The sequence below is a fragment of the Antennarius striatus genome, chromosome 19 (assembly GCF_040054535.1).
Source record: "Antennarius striatus isolate MH-2024 chromosome 19, ASM4005453v1, whole genome shotgun sequence".
NCBI lineage: Eukaryota > Metazoa > Chordata > Actinopteri > Lophiiformes > Antennariidae > Antennarius > Antennarius striatus.
The window spans coordinates 6,076,836-6,092,479 of NC_090794.1; the positions used below are offsets into that span (position 1 = coordinate 6,076,836).

Consider the following 15,644-nt stretch of genomic DNA (forward strand, 5'->3'; position numbering starts at 1 on the left):
TATTTATCATTAAGCGGTCTTTTCGAACCATTCCAATCAGCTTTTCGGGCCCGCCATTCCACTGAAACAGCACTTACCAAAGTTGTGAATGATCTCCTATTAAATCTGGACTCTGATACCACTTCTGTTCTCCTTCTTTTGGATCTTAGTGCAGCATTTGATACTATAGATCACTGTATACTCCTTGACCGACTGGAGAGACAGTTTGGTGTCTGTGAGTTAGCTCTGGCTTGGTTAAAATCTTATCTATCTGATAGGACACAATGTGTCTCCTACAATAATAAAACTTCTGCCTTCTCCGACGTCAAATATGGCGTACCTCAGGGGTCTGTCCTTGGTCCTCTACTATTCTCCCTGTATGTTGCACCTCTTGGTCAAATTATACGCAGCTTTGGAATAGGTTTCCACTGTTATGCGGATGACACACAACTTTATATGCCTATAAAAGCAGATGATCGATCTGAATTGAGTAAACTAGAGGCCTGTCTTTCTGCTGTGAATAGTTGGATGTCCAGTAATTTCCTGCTCCTAAACCCAGACAAAACTGAAATGTTAATCATTGGCCCTGCACGACATAGTAACCAATTTCAAAACCTAACAATATCTGTAGATAACTGTCTTATAACCCATAGTTCAACAGTCAAGAACCTAGGAGTAACGTTAGATTCGACTCTTGCCTTTGACAAGCATATTAAAGAGGTGACAAAGATCGCCTTCTTTCATCTACGTAATGTTTCCAAAATTAGGTCCTCTTTAGCCATGGCTGATGCTGAAATTTTGATTCATGCCTTTGTGTCCTCTAGACTTGACTATTGTAATGTTCTGTTATCAGGGTTGCCTCGGTCTAGAACTAGGGGCCTTCAGATGGTTCAGAACACAGCAGCAAGAATATTAACTAAAACTAGGAAATTTGACCATATCACCCCAGTTTTGGCTGCATTACACTGGCTCCCGATTCATGTTAGATCCGATTTTAAGGTACTCTTACTAACATACAAAAGCCTTAATGGGCTTGCACCAACCTATCTGTCTGATCTTGTTAAACCTTATACGCCGACTAGGGCTCTCCGCTCTCAGAATACTGGTCTCTTGTGTGTTCCTAGATTTAAAAAGAAGTCAGCTGGCCAGAGGGCCTTCTCCTATCGTGCCCCTTTCTTGTGGAATAACCTCCCTATAAATATTAGACAGTCTGAATCTGTAAATGTCTTTAAATCTAGACTCAAAACATATCTGTTCGACCTAACATATAAGTAATATCGGGGATGGCGGTCTCAATGTTTAGGTTTAGCCTAGTCCTGCCGACGAGTCATAGGATTTCTTAGTTAGGCCCCTGCCTCCCATTAATTCTCTGCTGTTCTGGTCCCTCTAGCACCACTCTCGCCCCTGCTATCTCTGCTATCTCTGTTTCTCTTCCTTCTTCTGCTGTTCTCTCTCACAGGCCTTTGTGTGGTGGATCATCGGCAATCGGCTACCTCTGTCTGCTTCCATGGCTGGCGATAGCACAAGCTGTACAGTGGTCCTGTTTCACCATCCACTAGGGGAGTGCTGGTTCTGCCTCATTTGGTTCTGCTGTGGTTTTGGGGTTTTGCCAGAGTAACCTTGACTTTAACTTTTTTGAGCTGAATGACTTAGGCACTGTTTGGTCTGTCCTCAGAGTGGTGGATCCTCAGCAATCGGTGACCTCTGTGTGCTTCATCGGCTGGTGGTGACTCGCTCTACTGGATGGATCGGCATGCCTTTGTTATACATTTATTGTTACTGTTATTGTTACTGTTATTATTATTGTGTTGTTAATCTGTACATGCGGTATCTATTGCTTCGTCTGTCCACTCCTGGAAGAGGGGTCCCTCCTCTGCAGTCTTCCTGAGGTTTCTCCCATCCATTTTTTCCCCTGTTAAAAGGGTTTCTGGGGGGAGTTGTTCCTTATCCGATGCGAGGGTCGCACTGCTTGCAGTGCACAAAGGTCAGAGGGATATCGTCCATGTGCAGATTGTAAAGCCCTTTGAGACATTGCTTGTGAATCTGGGCTATATAAAAATAAATAAACTTGAAACTTGAAACTTGAAAGTGTAAACACTTTGATTTACCATGCACATTATACCACCCTCCACTATCTTTACCATTTCTGTTGGTGTTGAAACTCTTCACTGCCCTCTTGTGGATGCATTGATTCCAATTTGAAAGACACACAAAGTATGTGGGCACGGACATCTACACCAATGGAAACAGACAGATCTATTTTCATATGTAAATGAAGTATAAATGAGCCATTAGGCTGCTGATTGCAAACAAACTACACAGCGGTGTCATGTTGAATCAAATGATTATGAAGAGGAAATTCATGATTTTTTTTTTCCAGCACAGAAGTATTTCTGTAATCTAATAGTCTATCCTGTGTTCTTTCTTTCTCCATTTTGTAGTGCAGACATTGCATGCTAAAATAAAGGCATAGGCAAATACAATGTTTTTACTATCACAAGGGATGATGGCTTAAATTGAGAGGAAATCTATTCTAAAATGGAAATATATTCCCTTGATCTCAGGCTGTTGGGTCTACCATGATCAGAAGCAACATTTGCCCCCGAGCTGCCAACTAGAGTACCCAAACCCAAACCAGTGACATGCTCAGAGGAGTCCTGCTGGAGATCTGCCGGAAGTGGCCGAGAGGCTGTTCTTGCAAAAGGAGTTCCATTTTGATGTGGAGGTTCACTTTCACAGCTTTGAAGTCAAGGTTGGCTGGAGCAGCAAACAAACTCTGACTCCCTCTGCTGCTCTTTTGGCAAAGGCATGCAGCCTAAACGGTATGCTTCGTGCAAAATGGATTGATACCTTACTGTGTGGAAAAGGGGGCAAAGAGAGATGAATGTTGACTAAGTTGTTGTCGGTGTAAATTTGTGCTAGTTTTCATTTATTTTTCAGTTCCTTGAAAATACGACAAACCGAAAACATGCTTTTCCCACCACGGAGCCTTCAAGGCATTCATGTGGAGATAAGCCTAGAAACAACAACAGAAATCAGGGGAACCTCCAGTCTAACGTGAAACACTACAAGTTACACTTTAATTATTCAAAGTCTTCCCTTCATTATTCATTGTGATTTTAAATCTACTCAGTGTGGGTTAATTTCCTGCATAGCCATTCCTCACCTACGATCCACTTTACACCTACATTCACATGCATAGGCCTACCGACCTCTTAACTGTGGACTTAAAATGGTCTGACAATTTCTACAAAATAATAGGCATGATGTAAAGTTACCAAAGTTCCCCGTGAGGAACATAAAACCTGATCTCAGGCAGCAACTAATATTTAAACACCTAGTGAACCAAGAATGGCAAAGCTCTGGTGTGTATAAACCTGTGTTGGTGCTTATTACTTGAGATTTATTTCTTTTAACAGCAGGTTTAATAATCAAATGTTAGAGAAGGGAAAAGGGAATTAAGCAGACTGGTAATTTAATGATTCAGGCAAATCTCTGTGTAAGGATTCCCACTCAAAATAAGCTCTGGGGACTAAAAAGGGGGAACCCCAATCATTTTCCCAAGTGCATTTTGCTGTACTTTTGTTCTGAATGTCTAAATTAACACCGGATGTATGGCTCTAACTATCTCCTCTCCTGCAGACGCCCCACAGGTTCACTTGGTGTCCTCTGGGGAGTTGGCTTGTGTTTTGATCTCCAACATGCTCCCTTCAGTATTGACCTGTATCTGTGCAGAGCACCTTGGCGGGGGTGGAGTGAAGAGGTGGGCTAAGGGAGGCAGCTTTTCTGATGCATGGTGCTATATTATTCACTTCTGGCCCAATTAACCCTTCCCTGCACTGTGATGAGATCACATGAAGTAAATCTTTTCCATCCAGGAAATGTCAGCATTCTGTGTGAATTCATGATTCAGCTGTCGGGACTGTAATGCCCTAAAGCCACATGATAAGCACTTATCAGCTACTGGATGGTTATTAAACAGAACTCTACCTGAGCATATTGAACACATGCAGCATGGAAGCCAGGCTGGTGCCACATCTTACGGTTCTGGAATGCCGCAGAATGATGCTCTGGTGATGTTTTTGCAACACAATATGTGCATTTGTGCTAAAATCAATGGCAGGAATTAAAATACCATGAAACTATTGATCCCAGCAGCACACGCTTCCTCACCCCTGGAGGCTGTTGGTGAGACAAAACTGTGAAGTTTGTTTATATCTCTAACCTGGGGGTCAACAGAGGAGGTGTAAAGCCGCTTGCCCCAGGCAAAAATCTGATTGGCTCCCAACGTGGTTCTTCCTCAGTAGCTTACAAATGGATTTTGGTGTCATCAATTGAGTACTGCATTATTAACTGTGGGCTTCCCTCTATTAATATTTTAATTCAACATCATATGTACTACAAAAAATTATTAGACATAACAGAGGGTTTAGAAATACTTCTGAGTATCACTTAGAATTTATATTACCTAAGATTTTTGGCAAACACAATGTGGTTCCATGAGGTACAATTTGGGATATGTATTTACTTATGTCTTTGACCATCAATTTCTATTTTGCACACCGTGGTATATGCAGCTAATATCTAGCTGAATTAATAGCCAATCTAATTCCTGCAAAATCCAGGTGAACAATAACTCGTGCAAAAAATTAGAAATGATGACTAGGAAAGAAATTCAATTTGAAGGCATCACAACAGCAAGACTAGCTCGTCCAACTGGTCAGATATTAAGCTAAAGGTAATTTAAGAGCGGACTACGCTGCTAAGCTACTAGATGACCTCTAATGCTCTGAAAGTATATTAGGATGCTGTTGATCCTGGACTTAATCAAACCAGGAGGATGGATACAGCTTCCTTCACATATATAAATAAAAAGAGTTATTAACCTCATTAAACATAGACATGTGTTCATCTCCTGACTGTTATTCACTACTCCGTACCTAAGATGATGGTGGAATCTCTATCTTTCTTTACGTGAAGAAAAAAATCAATGCAAATCCAGTTGATTCTAATCCATGAATCCTCGCAGGGTTTACCTTGTCAGCTGTGATTACCTAACCCAGAGAATGTTTAAAAAAAAAAAAAAAGCTGGAACAGTGACTTGATCTTTGCAATCAATGCGTCTCTAAATCTGGCAAATGAGAACAGTCAGAGTTTTGGAAACCCGTTCACCTCTAACCCAGTCTGGTTTTAAGACAGTCAAAATGTGATTAGACCTACGCTGTTCCTTGTCACTAGTATTGTAAATAAGAATAAAGAAATGGAGTGGAGAGGAAGAGGAGGGAGGGTGTGAGGAATCACCCACATGATCTTCTCTGTGCAGTGAAATAATAGAAAGAGTGGAGTCAGAATGATGGATGAGGAGCCAGCGGGGGTTAATGAACACAGATCAATGCCAAAGCAACCCGGCTATACACTGATCGCCTCCTCCATTATAGCCACTGGTGCTCGGTGCCAGAAAATCCTGTTGACTTTTTGCTTCATTGAGATTACAATCCGCCCAATCATCCGTGAAGTTATTCCTCCTGATGTCTTACTAGGGCACCTTGGGCATGAGCTGCCTCCTGGATTACACAGTTTAAAAGAGCTTGATGGAAAACCTGTATCATAAATGTTAGGTGAAACCTCAAGGACCTGATTCACTTTTTCTGCACTGTTGGTTAGAGACATGTACGACATTAAAAACCTGCTTTACATTACTACACGTAATGTACTCAGTGAAAACTGAACACGGTTAAGTACTAAAACGCAGTCAGACATGACCGGAAAACATGAGCGCTCAGAATAACAAAGGAGTGTTGAGCAACTCACAATCTTTTTAACTAAATTCACAAGCAGCAGAAAAAAGATGAACCACATGATTAAAGCCAGTCATCTTGCAGTCATCCCAAAAAGCACAAAGCATTAAGAAGGTGGCTTCCGGCTTTCAACGAGAGCAGACGTCTTTTTCTTCTGTCTCTTATTGTTGCTATCTCTCGCTATCCCTCTCGAATTCATACTCAGACTAACTCTCACTGACTCTCACTGATTCTCTGCAAAATGACAAGAGGAAGAGGGGAATCGGAGGAGTATGGCAATAAAAACATGAAAGAAGCCCTAGAGTGGGTGGTGGATGAATTAAGGAGCAGATTTAGTAAGTTCAGGAGCAACTTGGATAAGAAGTTGGAAGAAAAGTTGAAACTGATACTAGACTGCATGGAACAAATGAAGGATGACATGAAGAAAATGCAGAAAGACGCAGATGAAAAAGAATGAAGAATGGTTGTCCTAGAGCAAGGACAACAAAGAATGGAGGAATTGGAACAAAGCATTCGTATAAATAATGTGATCATCACCAGCATCAAAATCAAGCCGAGGAATTATGCACAGCGCTGACTGAGACAGTGGAACAACAAGTGATTTCTCAACTGAGAGATGTGGAGATTAATATCGATCCGAACCAGACTGAAACATGTCAGCCACTACCATCTGGAGGTAAGAGACCAACTGCAGTGCTGATAAAATCCTACAATCACAAACACAGTTGCTCTTCAGAAACAAGGCCCTAAAATGAGAGGAAAAGACATCTACATCAATGAGGATCTCACCACAATCTCAGTCTATTAGCGCAAATTCAAAATAATGAATTCAGCCATTAAATGAGAGGAAACACAGCATTTTTACAGAAGAAAGCAAGAACTACATTACAAAAGTTTCATTATCTTTTACTGGTGTTATACTTTGGAACAAACTAGACAACGAAGTTAGGAGTCTAGGAACTCTATCGGCCTTTAAAAAAAGCTTTTAAAAACTTCTGACGTAAATGATGGTTAATATCTCAGATTGTTATGGCTTATTAAACTACATGTGCTATGCCTGTAAAGAAATATCACTGTGAAATGTGACATTTAATGTATGAATTTGGTTGATAATGTGTTGTAATGAGATGTTGTTGATACTGGTGAGGGATTTTTACAAGCCAAATGGCCTCTACCATCAATCTTTTTTTTTTTCTTTTCGGATGTTGTTGATGTTGCAAAAGAGATGAAGGTGAAGTCTGCTGTAATAACATTTTATTTTATTTTAACATATCCAGAAAGAAAAATAAACTGAATATTGAGTGTAGGTGTGAATAGGAGTGTGAATGGTTTTGTCCTTCTATGTGTGGTGCTCTGACCGCACGTCTCAGCTAGGATAGACCACAGATACCCCTCAAAGCTAAAGATGTTCACACAGGAAATGAATGCACAAATAAATTAGGAGATAAATGAATGCCAAAAAACCAACAAAAAAAAACAAACAAACACACGAAACCATTAATTTCTTAGATTTACAGTGACGTTCAAATGTCTGCTGAAAAGTACTGCTGCATATAAAATAGAAGCAATTCATCCTGCTATGAAGAAGTGTTTGCTGATGGTGAGTTACAAAAATGTACCACCCCATACAGTTGTCTATTTTCCCCGTGTAAGGTGGAATAAATACTGGATGAGGAAATTATCTGACACGACCAGAAATGTACGACGAGACCATTAAGAGGAAAGCTGATTGTTCAGTGCTTCATCTATATTTAATTGCTGTTATTAAAAAATGAATAATCCAAACGAAGCCACAATGAACTTTGAAAGCTCCCCAAAACAAAAGAAATTGTCCCTTCTAATTACTCATTTAGTTCCTGGTCTCTCTATCTCTTTGTGTCTCATGCTGTAATGTGCTTGTCTGCTGGAAAAGATGACACCATGACTCTACGAGAAAACGTCAGCTTTCCATCGAAGACCTAAAGAAGCTAAATCAGCCATCTGCTGTTGGAAAGTGTAATCAGTCATATTTTTTTTTTAAAATGAAGACCTCACTCCGTCTTGGGAATACCACAAAGAGAGAAACAGGTGAGAAAACCTTTCGGTTATTTAGTCGTAATGTCATTCCTCTGCTTAACTTGTGACAAGTGACGCTCAGCAACGAAAGCAAGAATCAATTCAGTGGTAGCTAAGCGGCTCCCCCTCCAGATTGATCCTGAAATGTGTGTGAAATTCTGATTTTTTTGTGTCACCTCTAGGTTGTTTAAAGCAGCTCAAGCTTTGTGTGAGGCAGGTAAAGCGAATAAATGGAAGAGACTGGGTGAAGAGAATAAAACCATTCCTCCCTCAGTGCTACAGCTATCCTAACTAAAATGTGAGTACACTGGCTTCAGAGTAATAGGCTGGGATAATCTATTTAATGATGGGACAATAATATAAAGTTCTGTTATTGTAGTAAACATCGATATATGAGGTGTTTGTAGGTAAGGTTAGGGTTAGCGTAAACTTTATTCCAGTTGTTGTCCAATGCTTTAAGTTATAAGCTTTTTTTCAAGAGATCTTTATGAGAAGATTGCCAATCCAAATGTTTTAAGAAAACTACTAAACTACAAGCAGTGTAGTTTGATTTAGTGAAAAAGGTTTTCTCAGATTTTACATTGTTATCTTAAAACATTAAGTATTCTTTCACAGGTTATTTACTTCAGCATTAGCTGAGTTAATGGAATTTATCTAGTACATTTAGTTAGCGCTCAGACTGGGGAATGACATTGACGTGCAGCTAACACTTTGATTCTGAGCAAATAGTCATATTTCCCCAATTTGTCCAGCTATTCCTTTAATAACAGTATGAAAGTTTTAAAGTACTTACCATTTTTATTGCCTATTTAAAACTGTTCCCAGCTTCTGTACCAAAACATTCCGTTAGTTTGAGTTTATAAAAAGGCTAAGAAGGAGTTTTTAAAATATTGTTGAAATGCTGTAAATAATATCATAAAGTTGTGGAAAATTTGGAACATTTTACATCCCAACTGAGTAATGAACTTTTTTGATTCATAAAAAAACTGTATTTGAACTTTATTTCAAGCCAAGTTACTTATTAAAAAATATTGTAATTGAAATGATGACGACAGATGACACCAAGGGACATCTGTGGGTCTGTGGAACTGGAATGAAATGGAAACTCCAACTAGTAGAATAAATGACATCAGCTTGACATCGTGCCCTCGGCCACACTGCTGGGACAACTGCTGCTACACATCTGTACCCCGGGGCTTTCCCATCTAGCAGAGGTTCACCAGAGGACTGAGTGGCTCGCTCCCGCTTTAATGGCTCTTAGAGCACATTAGGGGCCGTGATCACATGGGCGAAGAATCACTCAAGAGTGTGACCGTTGAGATTCTGAGCTACGGCAATCATGGGAAACTGCAGTTCACCTCGTATGTTAATTAAAATGTCTTCGTAATCACGTACGAGAGTGCTCCCATGGGCGGCTGCGGTGTGCATTTTATGAGTTGAACAGATTGACTCAGCCAATTGCAGCATCTGGTATGAAGTGGGCCACTCAGAATGTCATTATATCCCGCAATGGGAATACTGTGACATGCTTAGTAACAGTATTTTATATATTACTCCTGATGGACAAATGTGTCTTAAAGGGTTTCTGTGTGTCAGCGATACACTAGCCAAGTAGCTTCTTTGTAAATAATATTATCTATGTTAAAACTAAGCTGTTTATTTGTTCATATGCTCGTGGAGTTCATGTAATATGAAAATAATTCAGTTTCTTTCTCATTAACTTGTAATGCTTATATGCATTTTTTTCAACAATGATAAAGAGATAATAACAGCAAAAACTAAAGTCCCATAAATTACTCAAGCAACACAACTGGAACAGGAAGTGAATCCAAATCACGAACTGCCGTTTAACTTTAAGTGTGTGACGAGCATACTGGGAGAGACCTAATTATTACACAAACTAATACAAAACCAAATTTCGCTAGAGTCAAATTTGGTCTGGTTTGACTCTTATCTTTTCCCAGATAACATTGGAAAACTTTAGGGTATTGACCAACATCTGGCGTTCATTTTTCTATGGCTTTAACAATTATCCATGAATCCATTTTAAATAGACTTCAAAGAGCCTGGAAGAACTGGAATCCCTCCCGAGTTTAAAAACTTGTATCCGAACATGCACACATACACATGGTTTTTGCTGTCATACCAACAAGACAGGTTGAAAGTAATGCTTTGATTGTGTCTGAACATATGGCAGTCCTAACAGTGAATCTCTGCTCATAATTATAACTAGGGAAATATAAGTTATTATAATAGAAAAAAAAAATCAATCAATGAATCCCAAGCACTGATGCATTCAAACACAAGTCAAAAGTAACGCTCCAATTAGTCAAACTATGTATTTTACATGATTGGCATGTTTTACTTGTAAAATAATCATAATGATGTAACTAAATTGTTGTAAATGCAACAAATTATAATAAAGTACAGCACTGCCAGGATTATCCTCTTATTATTAAGTTATAGTCATTTGTTATTAGTAATCCGGTGAACTCATCAACATGACATCTATGCAAAGTAGTTAGAGCAGTTATACACGTGGTTATAAGTAGCTTATATCATGCCTTTAATTGACTTTAAGAGTGCTGGTTTTGTTCGCTCCTCATTAACCACTTACTGAACAAATAGCCTACAGCGAGTCCTGGGAATGTAAGCGAGGAATGTGATTAATCCTGATATTCCAGGGAAGCCCAACATGTCCTCTTTAATTTCCTACAGAGGGTGAAACACTGTGTGTGAAGTGGGGGGGGGGGGGGTTGAGGGGAGTCAGATCCACCAGATTAATTGAAAACTACTTAATGAAAAATTTATCAGCTGAAAATGAGGCGAGGAAAAGATAATGCACATACATGTGAGCTCATTAACGGCATAGGGTTTGATTGACTGCTGACAGGAGTCTATCTCTGTGCAGTCATTTGTCTTTGGCAGATGTGCCCACATATTTGAGTCAAAGCGGTTCAGAACACGTCAAATTTCGATAGTCTTTTCTATGTGGCCCATTTTTGGCTTTGTCCTGCTCTTTGTTCATTTTCACCAGCTTGTTTTATTTATAGCCTGATTTTACCCTGGGTGATTTGACTCAGCACACTTGCTCTTTTTAGCTGCTTGGGGCGTTACAAACTAACCTTTTGGTCAAGTGGCCACCGTGACAGCAGGATTCAGTGCTTTCAGCAGCTCGCTGAGACGAGTTTTTGAAATTAAAAGGAGGAAAAACAGGTCTGATGGAGCGATGGCTACCTGCCAAAGAGGCTGATGAGAGAGATCCAGCCAAAATCTCTCAGCATTTGGCAGGTGGCTGGTGTTAATGTGCAGCCTTGGATCCGCTAAATGCTTCCACAGCTCTGCATATTCCCACCTCATAGCCTCCTTCTAATTATGTTTCCTCCCGCAGTATGGAGTCCAGCTTAATATGCTGCACGTCTGTATGTCACCGTGAATGGGGGAATCAGTGGAGGAGGCATCTCCACTGTTTCTGCCGCCTTAAGCAGAATGCAAAAATAAAGCCTGGTGCGATGTGGATTATTGCTGAAGCCACAGAATGTGTTCCATTGTGATCCTTCCGCCCGTGCTGACATCACAGACAGAAGTGAAGGAGGAGTTGTGTTTTCTGTCCCTCCATTGTGAACACAGAGGTTTCTTTCCTCATCAGTAGAGGCGTCACAAATTTGCTTTTTGCATAACTGCTCAGTGTTAACTCAACTATCATGGGTGTCTGCACTCTGGGTGTCCTGGTCTCTTTATTTCTGCTCTGTGAGCAGACACATGGGCCGCTGTCTGACAGACAGGCAGACCCACTATTAATTGCCAGAGGATCAGTCATCCCAAGTGCATCAGGTCTGTTGCTGTTTCCATGCAAAACACAGAGAGAGAGGGGGGGGGGGGCAATAGGCTGAAAACCTGACCCAAATATGTCTTTACATAAGGCGGTGCATGATGGAGTTGTTGCTCAGGGAGCAAATAATTAGATTATTCAAATATCATGATGCAGTCAGTCATATTGGCACTGGTGTATAGCTGAGCCCAGGATTCATTAAAGGCACAGGAGCAGAGAGGATGAGAAGGAGATGAAGGTGGAGATTACCCTCTACAAGACGTCCTAATTGATCTGGAAGGAAGGCTTTTTAATTGATCTAGGGTGTTGCGGATTGTTGCCAGCATTTCTGCAAACCAAATTGGGTCAACCTGCACGTGTGAAAGCGCCAAATATGTGGCAACACTAGTAAAAAATAGTGATAAAATGGTGAAAGGGATGGATTCTTGTATGAATGACGGGAGAGCAGCAGATACAGTCGCGCACCTGCAGTGTAGAGGGGGGGGAAAACAATGATCCTGTATTGTTTAAGCAACGTAAATATACATTTGAAAGGAAGGACTGCGCGTAGCTGCGGGCTGTCTGGCACCATTACGCACAAGGATCACAACTGTCCATCCATATGCGCACATCCCACCAATCAGATAACACAATGGATCATAAATGACAGTCTTTTTGGGGTACTTACGTGCCATATCGCAAAGAAGATCAGCGATACACAGAGGACCATAGACAGCATGTAGCAGAAGGCAGCAAAAGTGAACATAATTGTAAAGGGAAACGGTTGATGATTTCCCAAAGAAGCCCGATCCCGCTGACAAACATCTAAAACAAAGTGAAGGTAGGGGAGGGGAGTCAGCAAAGAAAGTTCTCACGGTGCCATCAGCAGCCGATGCGGTTCCGGCACCATGACTTCGCCCCTCACAACGTTTGTAAAAAACAAACTGTTGCAGGAAAACGTCTCCGGGGGGCTCAGCCGTGCGTCGCCCGGCAGCAGTGACGCGACTCTGAAGTCAAGGCTGGTCTCAAATCAGTGCGCCGGGCATGATCGGCGGTCAATGTCCACGCAGTCACTGACACTCAGCCGAGAGTGACGGGAGTGGGTTCTGCGCCAAACCATCCGTTGGAGGTGCATCAGTAATCCGTTCAGCTCCGCAGCGTCTGCGCCGTCAGGAGAAGAGCTCGTCGTCACTTCACCTCCACCGCGTTCATAATTGCTGCTCTCTCTCTCTCTCTCTCCCTCTCTCTCTCTCTCTCTCTCTCTCTCTCTCCCTCCCTCTCTCTCCCTCCCTCTCTCTCCCTCCCTCTCTCTCTCTCTCTCTCTCTCCCTCTCTCTCCCTCCTCTCTCTCTCTCTCTCTCTCTCTCTCTCTCTCTCTCTCTCTCTCTCTCTCTCTCTCTCTCTCCCTCCCTCTCTCTCCCTCCCTCTCTCTCTCTCCCTCCCTCTCTCTCTCTCTCTCTCTCTCTCTCTCTCTCTCTCTCTCCCTCTCTCCCTCCCTCTCTCTCCCTCCCTCTCTCTCCCTCCCTCTCTCTCTCTCTCTCTCTCTCCCTCTCTCTCCCTCTCTCTCTCTCTCTCTCTCTCTCTCTCTCTCTCTCTCTCCCCCCCCCCCCCCCCCCCCCCCCCCGATGGACCAATCAGAGACCGCGGCACGGCGCGGGGATGCGCGTGAACAGGTGGATTCTATGGAGAGGTGCGCCCAGTTTGCTCGTGCGCATGTGTGTGTGTTTGTGTGTGCGTGTGTGCGTGCATGTGTGTGTGTGTGTTTGTGTATGTGTGTGCCTGTGTGTGTCCATTGGGATTTCCTCGTTGGAAAATGTAGCTGCTAAATAATTTGGAGCTTATCAGAATTGTGATAAGGTACACATTTTATTCGTCTGTCGTCACCAACCAGATGGATGAATAAATCCATTTTCAGCTGTAATATGAACAGGTAGGATCGATCAATTGATCCGTTTAACTGTATTGAACATACCTCTGAGGATAGACTGAGCCCAGCCAGCAGATTCCATTTAATGAGAGTCTTGCGCCCCCTTGTGACACGTCTGTGAACGCGGTTTGTTTTAGCTCTATAAATGTTATTAAGTCACACACGCACACAAAGAAGAATCATTTCTTGATGCATCTGAAAGTACCCTTTGTGTTGTTTTGACTAGAACTTGTATTCATTTCCTTTTTTATTACACTGGTCAGTTAGACAGTCAGTTTTTTATTGAATTCAACGACACTGAGACTCAAAATATGGGCTGTGAGGCTTTTTTTTTTTTTTACAGCCACTTCACATATCCATATTTTATTAGATTTTATACAGAAAGTACTGACATTTTAGACTCTGGTCAAACTTAATTTCTTGACATTGAATTAGTACGAGTCTTTGTTTTTGCTGTGCTTCATTACCATTTCTCCATATCCAGTAGTCAGGCGGCACGTTGGCGCAGGAGGTAGCGTTGTTGCCGCACAGCATGGTGCTTAAGAAACAAACAACAATTAAAAAGTTCAATCACAGCTCTATACTCTGGAGTTTGTATTTTCTGTGACTGCATGGGTTCTCCGGTTACTCCCACCTCCAAACGACATGCATTTTAGGGGAATTGACCTCTAAATTGTCCTTAGCTTGAGCGTGTGCATAAATGGTTTGTCTTTGGTGTGACACTCGGTGCACCGGCGTTAATCTGCAAACCAGAATAAGCAGTGAAGAAGATGAATGAATGAATGAATGAATGCATGCATGCATGCATGCATGAATGAATGAATGAATGAATGCATTGCAACTTGCCCATAGGTTGAGTGTGTGCATAAATGGTTGTTTGTCTTTCGTGTGGTTCAGCGATGCACCGGTGACGCGTCCGGAGCGTACCCTGCCTCTTGTCCCTTGTCAGCCAGGATAGGCTCCAGCACATCCATGACCCATGACCGTCATCTCGTCTACAAGAAAATGGTTGGATGTAAGTTTTTGCCCATTTCTCGCCAAATGCATTGAACAGGTTTGTCCAGCAGATGGAGCAACTTTCATTATTATATCAGGTAGTGGAACATCCTTCTCTGTCTTGAACCACAGGTCCCAGGATGAGACCGAACTGATTCCTCACTCAGAACTTTGTCACATCTCACAGCAGATTCCTCCACTGCTCTCCAGCCTTGAGGAAACAGAGTTGTAACAAAGTTGTTGCCACCTCAACCTAGGACACCTGGTCACCTCCAACAAAGTCCCCCCCATCCTCCTATTTGCAGTCATTTGAATATGTCTTCATATGTCATCAGTTAAAGACCCAGGTAGACTAAAGAGTGGAAAAATAATTTACCCAAGGGGATCATTATTTCTTTATATGCTGTCGTCTTTGTTCAACATCACTCTTGATGCTCAGCAGACTGGGAGTCACACCTCCACCTGTCTGAAAATATTTCTTGTGAAGCAAAATAACAAAGTACCTACTAATCCGTGTCTCAGATGATTGTGATGGGTTTTAGCCTCTGGTCAGAAATCCACTTGAAATCACAGAAATCACATCTAAACATAATCCATTATATTCATAGTTTTAGACTAAAACAAATGTATTTGACCATTTATCTTTGTCTCATCATCTTGAACTATAGCTGAACTAAACTGAACATTTGTTTCCTTTAATGCCACCAGTGTACTTGAATAAAAGACACCCATAACAATCTTTTAGTATCAGTAACTTTAAATGATTAGCTTAATATTCCTGAAGGTCAGGTCAGTTTAAAGCAGCTGATGTCATCCTTTAATAACATGTGATCCCAGTAATAGTTACACAAGAGCCTCCCTCAGGGCTGGGCTGGTTCTCTCTTTGATCTGGACCAATCAATGCTGAGATAATGATTTAATCAATAAAATGCACAGCCCTCAGGTCAGAGAACTTAAACAGAATTATCACTTCTATCTTGAATATCTTGCTGCTGGTAATGGCCAACTGTTAGCATCAGTAGTATCAGGTACACCAGCCGCTAAGTTTAAATAAAAACCTGTCGACAAAAGTTTAAATG

At 41.5% G+C, this 15,644-nt stretch overlaps 1 protein-coding gene across 1 annotated transcript in view; it reads right to left on the reverse strand.

Moving 5' to 3' along the window:
• The window catches only part of cnih3 (cornichon family AMPA receptor auxiliary protein 3), a 55,604-nt gene extending 42,764 nt beyond the window's left edge, over positions 1-12,840 (reverse strand). Inside the window, exon 1 of the mRNA XM_068342754.1 lies at positions 12,332-12,840. Coding sequence (XP_068198855.1) covers positions 12,332-12,409 — 78 coding nt within the window. The 5' untranslated portion in view covers positions 12,410-12,840. The remainder of the gene's footprint in view (positions 1-12,331) is intronic.
• Positions 12,841-15,644: the final 2,804 nt, after the last annotated feature.